This window comes from Cherax quadricarinatus, chromosome 8 (assembly GCF_038502225.1).
Source record: "Cherax quadricarinatus isolate ZL_2023a chromosome 8, ASM3850222v1, whole genome shotgun sequence".
Taxonomy (NCBI): Eukaryota; Metazoa; Arthropoda; class Malacostraca; order Decapoda; family Parastacidae; genus Cherax; species Cherax quadricarinatus.
The window spans coordinates 7,656,980-7,669,858 of NC_091299.1; the positions used below are offsets into that span (position 1 = coordinate 7,656,980).

The window sequence follows — 12,879 nt, forward strand, 5'->3', positions numbered from 1 at the left end:
TGCTGGATTCTAGATTTCATGCATGTAGTACTGCTGTCCAACCTTCCACTGATGCACCAGACCCATCCATAATTTAGTGTAGATCAAAACACTGTACATTTCATCTCAAATTCCCAAGATGTGGGAATTTGAGATGAAGTGTACAGTGATGAAGGGTACGTATATTTGAGTGCATGCAAACTCCCTCACAAGTATTTTATTCTGATGGGGTGACTAATCAGAAGAGAAACATCATCTCCATAATGTATATACAGTATTTATATATATGTATATATATATCACTGTTTTCACTCATGGACCAAGTTGCTGAGCAATACACACCCCTTAGTGATAACTCACTTTGTTTTCCAATATATTCCCACAACTTATGATGTACACCATGATTCCTTCTTTCCTGATGCAGCCAATGTGGAAGCCTCGGTCGATGTTCAAGGTAAAACAAAGACATTACCACTGTGAAGTTTTTGATACCTATGTGACAATCACATTTGCCTGTAAAAAAATTACACCACTGTGAAGTTTTTGATACCTATGTGACAATCACATTTGCCTGTAAAAAAATTATATGCAAGATATTACAATACTTGAATATCTCTACTGTTTCAGTGCTATTTAAATTATGCATTTCCTATGTAAAGTAGATCTTATTTTGTAATATTTTTATTATCTTTGATATTACAGTACATGTTATCCTTAACAGGGGGATACATTAATTCTAAATTTGCTATATTATTTATCTTTTTTCCCTCAGCTTCATTACCAGACGATACCTTGAGAATTCTTATTATCATTGATTTGAAACTTCAGTCTTTCTGGTACATAGGTCCATCAAACAAAGTGTTTTAAAACCCTACAGTGTAGCCCATGACTGCTGTGTTGCGAACCAATTGTTTATGTATTGGGGATGGAGAGACTTTAATCTCAGTACTCTGGAGCAACTACAAATATACAAGACTATATAAACCTTACTGCACAAACTTCTTTAATAATAGAAAATATATTTATATATGATTCCATCATAACATCAGTTAGGTTACACTGATCATCCATAGTATGCCAAAATACATAGCTAGATATGTTTCAGTCACTACATGATTCAAGGGAGGTATCCCGTGTCCCATACCCCAAGCTTTCTGGATCTCAACGTACACAAGAGGCCCAAAAACTGTACTTCAAAAAACCCAAGAGGCAGAGGAGCTGCAATTGAAATTTTTCAAGGCCCCTAGGAGTTATAATTCAGTCCTCCCAAATATGCCTAGAAGACCCAAGAAAGTTAGTAAGTAAATAAGTAAGTTTATTCAGGTATACACAAATACAGTTACATAGAATTATCATACATAGCAGCATATGTGTAGAGAACCTAGGATAACCCAAAAAAGTAAGACAGAGTAGAGTAGACACTCAAGAAGTCTGTCACCTATACCCTAATACCTTCACGAAGACCTTTGAACTGTAGATCAGCACCCTCAAGACACATCGGAACTGTACAGTAGCACTATCAACGGGTTCAGGACCTGCAACTCAAACCAGTCCAACACAAGTAAAATATAAGAGCAGTGGGGATATCAGAAACCAGTTGACTGATCATTATTATCATTTCTTCTACTTCTTTTGTAAATCATGGCAGTTGCTCTATGAGAGAAGATGTGATAGAGCATAGACTTAAAAAAATGATAATAAATAGCTTGAATGAGTTTTACATCAAGAGCTGTAAGATCAATATTAATACTGTATCTCCTAAGTAACTAAAGGAGTTGCATAAAAAATATGACTGTGGAAAATTAAATTTTTAGCTTAATTCCACAATTCTTGAGCCCTAAAAAGGATTAGTATAATACTCCTAATGTGCAAATTGATACTTACTTAGCCCAGTGAAAATCCAAATCTTTCTTTATGTAAAATATGTCAGCATTGAAAGTTTGAAGTCAATATAAAGAGGCATTCTCAAGTTATCTTTAGGAATTTAATATTCCTGTTTGTACGGTAAAATTGGCAAATTGTTGCCTTTACAGCCCAAAACCAATTGGAATCTTCCACTATATATGAAGCCAGTCAGAAGAGGCATTCCCAAGTTATTGCTTCAAAATCAATAACTCAATATGTTTAATAAAATTAGCTCAATGCTGCGTACATAGCCCAAAAAGCAGCGTAAACTTTAATCCGGCATTGAGTTTGAGGCTGATCAGAAGAGGCATTCTCCAGTTACTGCATGGAATCTCTGGTAATTCTCACTCTCTTACTTATGTCATTGAAGTGGTAAATTTGCACCTACACAGCCTGAAACTGTGGAACCTTTTTTTTTTGGTTAGGTGCATCAGTGAGTCAGATTTGAAGCTGTTCAGAAAAGGCATTCACAATTATAGCACAGAAAAAATAGGCCCAAATGTTTTAAATAAAATTGGGACTTACACAGTCTGTACCTGAAAGGAGTCAGATAGCATTGAAAACCTTTCTCTGCATAGGACTTACAGGCATTAATAAGTAGAGGCATTCTCAATTGCACATTATTTTTGCTTATAAAATTGGCAAATTAACCCCTGGCTGTATTTAAGAAGGCACTGGACAGGCACCTAAAGTCAGTACCTGACCAACTGCATGCAGCCAGCAGTAACAGCCTGGTTGATCAGACCCTGATCCACCACGAGGCCTGGTCTCAGACCGAGTTGCGGGGGCATTGACCCCCAAAACCCTCTCCAGGTAAACTCCAGGTACACAGCCCAATTAGAATCTAAACCTTGTTCCATGTAAGATGTACCAGCATTGATAGTTTGGAGTCTATCAGAAGAGGCATTCTCAAGGTATCGCATGAAAATCTTAGAGGAAGAAAAGTACTTCATTAATCACTGTAGAGTAATCCCCTGCATTATTAAATTTTTCCTTATTAATTTAGTGAATTAAATCACCAAAAGTATTTCAGAAATATTTTTCCATATTACTGAAATAAGGATTTGGGTTGGCATCAAAATGCTGAAAAAAAAGACATACACTTTCTTTTTACCTAGTCATTCCTGTTTGCATCTTTTCTTTCTTTCCCCAAGGCATATGCTGCAGCATATGTTATTTCTCATAGAACATGATTGCTCTGCCCTTGTGGGTTTAGATAGATTAGGATTATAAGTTCTTCCTCTTTCTAGTAAGTACTAGGTTTAGTGATTTGTAATTATTTGTGACGGCAATAGCAGGACTAAGCTTGTTGATGTCCCGTCTTCAGTATCTAGTTTATAAAGCTTAGGAAGCACCAAACTCACAGGGGTTATACAAGATCTAGTTAACCCTTTGACTGTTTCGGTTGTATATATACGTCTTACGAGCCAACATTTTTGATGTATTAATACGTGTAAATTCTGGCGGCTTCAAATCAATCGGGAGAAAGCTGGTAGGCCTACATGTGAGAGAATGGGTCTGCGTGTTGGGTGTGCGCAGTATGAAAAAAATTGGGGACTCAGTGCCTTGCGGTAAGAAGTACCTTACTCCTCACCAAATTGGAGGTCTTCTGTTCTCAAGTGATAGTTCTAACAGCAATGGAAGTGCCAGTGAAAGTGAATTCCATGGTTTCAGGAGGGTGTAACCAAAAGCAGTGCCCAGGATAATGTAATTCGTGATGAAAACCTAGATGACCCACAGCCTTCCACGTCTGGTGCTGGGCTGTCTCATTCACATGCACCTGTACCAGGACGAAAGAGGAAACTGTTTCCCCATGTACAGGACTCGGACATGAGTAATGAAAGTGATATGATTTCGAAGCTATTGAAAGCAGTTCAAGTTGTGATATTGAGGGGGAATATTCTCCAGTAAAGTGATAGTATGTGCGATACAGCATGCAATCTGGTAGTGTGTCATATGCCATTCCAAGGAAAGGAGTACATCCCATGGCCCTACACCACGAACTGATAGTGAAGATGATGATATTGTTTCAATGGAGATGCGTAATTTGCGTGGGGCAGCAGGTGGTGGTGGTGTTGGCAGTGGCATGAGTCATGTTGCACCAGCAGTGGGCCACACTGCTACCCATGATGCTAACTCAGCACAGCCACAACCAGCCTCAACCACCCCCACACTCCCACAACCTGCACAACCACCTATCAATATCCAGTACCCACCAGCAGACCGCATCTGGGATTGGCAGGAAGGTGCCAATTTTGTTCCGAATCCCCATGACTTTGATGAAACACAAAGTGGAATACAGCCATCGTGTACACTTGGGAATAATGCCACTGAACTAGAATTCTTTCAGTTATTCTTCGATGAACCCCTTATGGAAATTATTGTCAGAGAAGGCAACACATACTACGAGTACACCATGGCAAACACGGTTCTTTCACCAAGGTCATGGCAACACCAGTGGAAGGACACAACTGTGGCAGAGATGTACCTGTTCTTTGCCACAGTAATGCTTACGTCACATGTGTATAAGCACACTGTCACCACGTACTGGATGACAGACCAGTGAATCGATTTCCGAGACTGTTCAACTGCCTCCCAGCATACATAAGGGGGATTACCAATAGACCCCTGGCTGTCTTCAAGCAGGCACTGGACAAGCACCTAAAGTCGGTACCTGACCAGCTGGGCTGTGGCTCGTACGTTGGATTGCATGCAGCCAGCAGTAACAGCCTGGTTGATCAGGCTCTGATCCACCATGAGGCCTGGTCACAGACCAGGCTGTGGGGGCATTGACCCCCGGAACTCTCTCCAGGTAAACTCCAGGTAATACTACACTTCGCAGAGAAAACAAGGCCTGACAGAAATGACAGGTTATATGAAATCAGAAATGTGTTTCTGTACCTGAAACAAAAGTGCTGTAAGTATTTTTATCCCTTCAGGAAGCTTGTTATTGATGAGTCTTTGATTTTGTTCAAAAGTAGACTGTTGTTCAAGCAGTATATACCAAGCAAGAGGAAATGCTTTGGTATAAAGTTATTTGTACTGTGTGATTGCAGAAGTGGTCTGGTTTTGGATATAATTGTGTACACTGGCAGTAATGCATTGAGAGATACCAGGAAGTTATTGGGTATCTCTGGTGAGGTGGTTAGAACATTGATGGAACATATCTTGGCAAGGGGCATATATACAGTGGAACCTCTACTTGCGAGCGCATCCACGTGCAAGTTTTTCCAAATACGAACAGTCGATGGGTCAGTTTTTTGCTTCCATACTCGAGCAAAATTTCCATAAGTGAGCAGACTTCAAGGCAGGTTCCTTGATGCTGGGGAGGGGCTCTTGCTCTTGATCTAGGGAATTGTATCTCATTTGTTTGTTGGACTATCTTATTGAAACTTGTGCAGTGTATGATGGAAAGATGCTTCTTAACATAATAATAATAATAATAATTATATGTATTATAATAATATAAATAATAATAATAGTATAATAATATACAGGTCTCCCTCAACACTCGTGTTTTCAACTTTCGCGGGCTTCACACATTCGCAAATTCCCAACCGCCAAATTCCCAACCACCAAATTCCCAGCCGCCAAATTCCCAACCACCAAATTCCCAACCACCAAGTTCCCAGCCGCCAAATCATATTTAAGTTTCCCTCCACTCGCGAGTCCCTGCTACCCTCCCTCCGACCCCCACAACTGGCAACCAGCCCTCCCACCACTCAGTGTGGTGAGTGTTTTGTTTGTTCACTATTTGCTATTAAACTACAGTATAAATAATGTCAACCCATTCATGACTGAATATTGGAATGGCTATTCGGACAGATATTGGACGGTGACATTATATGTTTACTCTTGAACACGGCAAAGAATCAAACATTTCTGCTACTGCTAATAATAATAATAATATGATAGAACTGAAGGAAATTGTACAAAAATATGAAGGTTGAAGCAGTGGTGGATGAAGTGTTTGATGCATCCTCAGTCAGTGTGGCTTTGTTTATGCTGGAGTGAGCATTAGTCTTCCAAACATTTCACAATAATTCATTGTGTTTGGTGCTTGTAGATTGAGTGCGACTGGAGTGGTAGAGGCAGCGGTTGAGGCAGTGGTTGAGGCAGTGGTTGAGGCAGTGGTTGAGGCAGCAGTTGAGGCAGTGGTTGAGGCAGCGGTTGAGGCAGTGGTTGAGGCAGCGGTTGAGGCAGTGGTACTGAATAAGATATATGTTATTATTAATAACATATTATTATTATTATTATTATTATTATTATTATATTATTAATAACATGTTATTAAAAACCACTGCCTCAACTGCTGCCTCAACCGCTACCTCTACCACTGCCTCTACCAATGCCTCTGCCACTCCAGTTGCACTCAGTCTACAAGCACCAAACACAATGAATTATTGTAAAATGTTTAGAAGCGTGTGGAGACTAATGCTCACTCCAGCATAAACAAAGCCACACTGACTGACGATGCCTCAACCACTTCTTTCACTACTGCTTCAACTCTGGTATTTTTGTACTATTTCCTTCTTCAATTCTATCGTATTAATAATAGTTTTTGCAGTTGCACTGCAAAAATAACACAAACTACAGTGGGAAATAAACAAAATGTTTGGATGTATGAGCAGAAGCTTCCTCATCCACCGAGAGACACAGCCAAACTGACGCACAAATGGTCCCAGCTGGCAGATGAATGCGTCCCAAATGGTTGATCACCGAATTAACGGCCGATAACCGGGTGCTGAAAAACCGACCGATCACCGAGTTGGATGATAACAGAATCGACCAATAACCGGGGGTCCACTGTATTGATAACAGTGTTTGTGCACTTATTTTGTTGCATATGAGTGTATATATGTGCATACATTACACCTTACTTTGGTCTTACATGCCACATAAGGTACCTGAAAAAATAAAGTATGTAGTGGAAAAATCAAGAAATCTTTGAATGGGAGTAAAAAAAAAAAAGTTTACTGGGTGAGCGGCATTCGCCGCTGTTGCCAGCTTTACGCCTCTACATCTTGGTAAGTACTGATTGCAAAATTTTTTTTAGGCTTAAAACACTCAGCAAATTAATCCTAACATTTTGGTAAGAATTTTTTTTTTTTTCGAATATTTTGCGACATAGGAAGACAGTTTCAGAATTGGGCTTGAAACAGTCAAAGGATTAATAAGAGTTATTCAGGTTTGATCCAAAGAAGCAGAGGGTGCTCTAATTAGGTGGATCAAGAACACTTAACCAGCATCAAGGCCCCTTCCCCCTTGAAGAGGTTAAAAGTTTTTTAAAGATTCAAGTGGTTGTAGGACTCACATCCATGTCTTGTAGTCCATCCTGTTCATCTACCACACTAATCATACAGGAATTTTTTTAATTCTTTTCAGCTCTTCTTTCCTAATCTGTCATTATTTTCTCTTCTTATGTCAGTTAATGGGTTAGGTAGCCTTCCATTATCTTTTATCAGCTTTAGTCTATAACTTATATTTGATGTTTTTTATTACATCAGCCATATCATACCTAGCAGGGTAATCCAAAGAAGAAAAACACATCCAATATCACTCATTCCATAGTTGTCTTCAAGAAGAGCATGAACATCACACTTACAATAATGCACCAAATTTCAACATTCTGCCCATTATTCAGAGTTCAGGCACCACTTTCTTCCTCTAAAACTCAAGCCCAGCTTACTGGTTTTCCTGAATCCCCTCATAGATGTTACCTTGTTTGCACTCTAACAGCACGTCAAATCCCAAAAACTACTGGTTTTCACTCGCTTGAATCTTACATGTTCACACATGCTTGCTTAATTTTCAAGCCACTAACCCTCAAAACATTTTTCTTTAGCACTGGTAAATCATTTGTTGTTTGAAGATCGAAAGGTAATACTAATAATATTGAATATTTTAAAATTTTGTGTTTATTTCATTAAAATATTACAGTAAGCTCTGATTTTATCATAGTTCAGTATTATTAGGCTCATATCGCATTCAGTCACTGGAAGAATCTTATTAATAACACATGTAAATGTTACTCACTCTCTTTTGGACACCACTTATGAGCTTCAACCTCTAAACTGTCATGAATAATATCCTAAGACTGTGGCATCAGCTGTAGTAGAAGAAACAGTGAGCTGACTAATAGATTACAAACCAAATCAAATTAAATCAAATCAAAGTTTATTCTCTATAAGGATTACAATACAGGGTTTACAGATTTTGGTTATTGTGTGGTTTACATGTAATAAAATACTAATTACAGAGGGGGCCACTAGAACACCTAGCATGGCTAGGCATTTCGGGCAAACTTAGATTAATTCTTAACCCTAAATTATTACAAATTTTGGAGAACAACGTGATCCTTGATTATGATGACATTCTGTTTTAAGAGAGCTTTAGCCTTTTATACTGAAAACATGTCAACTACAAGGCCTGGTCACAGACCGGGCCATGGGGGTGTTGACCCCCGAACCCCCCTTCTAGGAATCCCCCCCCCCCTCCAAGTATACTCTTTATGTATAGGTTGCCCAGTCAAGTGAAGAGTGAGGTTGAGGATCTGGGTCATGTGTACTTGGGCTGCTTCATAGATGAGGGCTGATGATGTAAAATATGGGTGAGCCTATATAAGGAGTAGGTGATATGTTTTCTTCATAACTTGAGAAATGCTGTTGTTATAATAAAAGCTTAATCTCTTTCATGTGTTACTGTTTTCTCCAGCTTCTTACTATGCTTTTCACCTTCCTCATGTCTGGCTGCCCTCAGTGTATCATAGTTCTTTCTGGTCACTTCTCCACTACAATATTTGTTTCACATTTACTTTATCAAGAATTATTACAACACTTGATTAATTTTCCCTCTAATACTGTACCTATACAGTAGGGCCCTACTTTACAGCATTTTGCCTTACGGCATTCCACTAATATGGACATATCAAATTATGACTTAAACTCGCTATACGGCTCCCCTCACATGACTTTCTGATGCGTTCACCATTCCTCACAAAGTTTGTTTACATTCTCCCTGGGCTCCGTGAGCACTGCGTCTCTCCATTATGTCTGGAAACTTTCCAGAATTTCAAATGTTTTAAAGTGATTTCATGTTTTATATATACATACTCTGATAGTTTTCCTTTTGTGTACCTGTATCTAAATAAACTTACACACTGGGCTGGCATGCAGGTACAATTAAAATCACTAAGAGTGTCTTATTAATCTTGAGGATGCCATATTAATAATGATAATAATAATAATACACAACAATAATCACTCTAGGAGAAGGCTGGAGGCAGTGGAGATGTCATGTCTGAGAGCAATGTGTGGTGTGAATATAATGCAGAGAATTCGTAGTTTGGAAGTTAGGAGGAGGTGCGGGATTACCAAAACTGTTGTCCAGAGGGCTGAGGAAGGGTTGTTGAGGTGGTTCGGACATGTAGAGAGAATGGAGCGAAACAGAATGACTTCAAGAGTATATCAGTCTGTAGTGGAAGGAAGGCGGGGTAGGGGTCGGCCTAGGAAGGGTTGGAGGGAGGGGGTAAAGGAGGTTTTGTGTGCGAGGGGCTTGGACTTCCAGCAGGCATGCGTGAGCGTGTTTGATAGGAGTGAATGGAGACAAATGGTTTTTAATACTTGACGTGCTGTTGGAGTGTGAGCAAAGTAACATTTATGAAGGGATTCAGGGAAACCGGCAGGCCGGACTTGAGTCCTGGAGATGGGAAGTACAGTGCCTGCACTCTGAAGGAGGGGTGTTAATGTTGCAGTTTAAAAACTGTAGTGTAAAGCACCCTTCTGGCAAGACAGTGATGGAGTGAATGATGGTGAAAGTTTTTCTTTTTCGGGCCACCCTGCCTTGGTGGGAATCGGCCGGTGTGATAATAAATAATAATAAAAAATAATAATCACTCTGAGGCACATTAAATGTTGTATACTGCCTCTTCTCAATTAGCGACGTATTTGTTTACCGATGATTCGGACTTATGATGGGCTCTGACCAGTATTACAATATACACAGTACACTACTGCATAAACATTTAAAACTATACCAGAAATGTTATAAATGGTGCAAAGGTGACATTAAAACAATACCAAAGATGGTTGACACAAACCCACTACCATTATAGTATGTTCCTCACTTAATGATGAATTTGTTTACCGACAAGGTCTTAGGAATGGAACTCCATCGTTAAGTGAGGAGATGCAGTATTACATTATTATAAACATTTTCAATAATCCATCTATGATAATTTTTTTCAAAATTGCATTATAAACAGTCTACGTATCAAATAAACATGATAAATACACCCCACAGTAGAATAAATTAACATAAATATGAGATGTTACGCATACAAGAACTTGCATGAACTGAAACCAGATGCGTTCATCTGCTTGTTTACATATTCCGCATCTCTCTCCTCTCTCATTTACTCATTTTCTCTCATTTGTTTATTTGTTTTACCTTGTTTACTCACCTCTCACCCTACATTAAGACTACAAATATTTTAAGGTAAGTAATGAGCGTACTGTATGTGCATTTTATTGCTCTAGGGCGCTTTAAATGTCGTAGTATATTACGAGTGGGTGGGGTGGCCTGGCTGGCTACCATACCTCCCACGCCTGACTTTCTACAAATAAATACTACTCACCTCTCGCCCGACATTAAGACCACAAATATTTTAAGGTAAGTAATGTGTGTACTGTATATGCATTTTATTACTCTGGGGGCACTTTAAATGTCGTAGTATATTACATATGGGTGGGGTGGCCTGGCTGGCTACCATATCTCCCACACCTGACTTCTTACAATAAATACTACTCACCCCTCACCTTGCATTAAGCCTACAATTATTTTGAGGCAAGTAATGAGTGTACTGTGTGTAAATTTTTCTTTTTATTGTTTTTAATGCCTAATTCTATTGCTAACTTAATATATGTTAGCGTAAACTTGTTATCTGGCATTTATATGCATTTATAAGTGGAAAAAATGGTGTTCTGCTTTCTGGTGATGTCCATTTTTCAGTGGTAGCCTGGAACCTAACCTGCCATGTAAATGAGACCCTACTGTATATAAATGGGTGACAGTAGTCTAAAATGAAGCTGTACATTATAGCATTTTTTGTCTAATTTCCTCTCACTTTGTCATTCTGATTTATATTTCCTATGATTTAGGAATCTCTTAATTTCACTTTTGCCCTAGTTGAAGCCTGAATAACTTGCTGATAACAATATTGAACAGTTTATCGCCATGCATTTCTCTTTTTTATACCAAGACATGCAGCTTGCTATTTTGCAGGAAATAAATACATTTCTTTTCTCATGTTAAGATCTTATCTAGCCTAAATTGTATTAGATATGGTAACATTACAGATAGTGCATATTGAGGAAATTGGTATGTATCCTTTTGAATTTTATAAAGAGTTAGGGTGAAGAAACTAACCACTGCCATTTACCATTAACCAAACATCCATTGAATTTTCTTAAAAAGTTTAGACATTTAGCATGCTGATGTATATAGTAGACCATTATATTACGTGATTTTATTTGGTACGTTTTGGTTATTGCATTATTGAAAAATTGCGGCACAATTTTATACAACACTTCGTAAAATTAACTTAACACGGTTCGGTTGTGGGAGGGGAAAAAAATTGGAATGTTGCCTGTGGGATACTTCCCCAACTCAGGCCTCTGCCTGGCTGTGGATTAGACCATTGAGTCAACTAGAGAGACCTACCGTCATCTGCCACCCCCGCCACCTCCACCACCCCTGCCACCCCACCACCCACACCACCCCTGCCACCCCCCACCACCCTGGTCCCAGCCTTAGAAGATGATGATGACGAAGACAGGAGTCCAGAGGAAATGTTGGCAGAGCTCATTGCACAGATACAAGTGAGCCACATAACAGAAGATGAAGAACCTGAAGAAAAACAGTTAACATCGCAGCAGTTACGTGAGCAGTTCAATGTTACTGATAAACTGGCAAACTTTTTCACTGAAAAGGACCCTGACAAATCTAGAAGCAGTGTTTTGAAACTGGGTCTAGACCAGCTAATGATGCCTTTCCATCAGCTGTATAATGTACTGCAGGGTAAATGATCCCAGTAATCCATTACAGAATTTGTGCACACACCAATACAACCATCGACTTTAGTACCAAAACTTCTGTACCATCCACTTCTGCCAACAACCAACAACCATCCATCTCAGCCCAGTAAGGCCAAACCATGCATCTCCACTCCCTTCACAATCATCCACAAACACCAGCACCTACAATTTAAGGTAAGAAATACTACTACAGTGGACCCTCGACCAACAATATTAATCCGTTCCTGAGGGCTCATCGTTAGTCAAAATTATCGTAATAATGTTGGTAGAATTACCGACAATATGTAAAGTAAAAGGACACAAGTGCAACTAATGTGACATTTTATTGTGGCACAATAAAATGTCACATTAGTTGCACTTGTGTCCTTTTAGTCAAAATTATCGTTAGTCGAGTTAATTTTCCCCATAAGAAATAATGGAAATCTAATTAATCCGTGCAAGACACCCAAAAGTATGAAAAAATTTTTTTACCACATGAAATATTAAGTTTAATGCAATAGAATAATTACAATAACAATAGATTAATAACAATAGAATAATTGACACTTACCTTTAATGAAGATCTGGTGATGATTGATGGGATGGGGAGAGTGTGGATGGTGTTAGTGTTTATTAGGACTTGAGGTGTCAAGTCCTTGAGGACATTGTTTTTCCTGAACACTCTGGGAGTTTCAGAGTGATCCACCAATAAAGGCTTCACTTTGCAATCACCACTAGCATTAGCACACATCACCACTAGTTGCAGGCATTTTTTTAATTAAATCGTCATGCAACTTCCTAGCCTTTTCACATATGATCGCTTGAGAGATGCTATCTCCTGCTATCTGTTTTTCGTTTATCCACACCAATAACAGTCTCTCAACATCTTCTATCACTTGCGATCTAGTTTCGAAAACATAGT

General features: G+C 39.0%; 1 protein-coding gene across 10 annotated transcripts in view; it reads left to right on the top strand.

Moving 5' to 3' along the window:
* The window catches only part of LOC128685375 (collagen alpha-1(XVIII) chain), an 836,546-nt gene that overhangs the window by 681,150 nt on the left and 142,517 nt on the right, over positions 1–12,879 (top strand). For 8 of the 10 annotated variants that reach the window (XM_070082820.1, XM_070082822.1, XM_070082821.1 and 5 more), the window contains one exon: positions 404–433. The exons of the other annotated variants lie outside the window; for them this stretch is intronic. In XM_070082820.1, the coding sequence (XP_069938921.1) occupies positions 404–433 (30 nt within the window). The remainder of the gene's footprint in view (positions 1–403; positions 434–12,879) is intronic. 10 annotated transcript variants of the gene reach the window in all.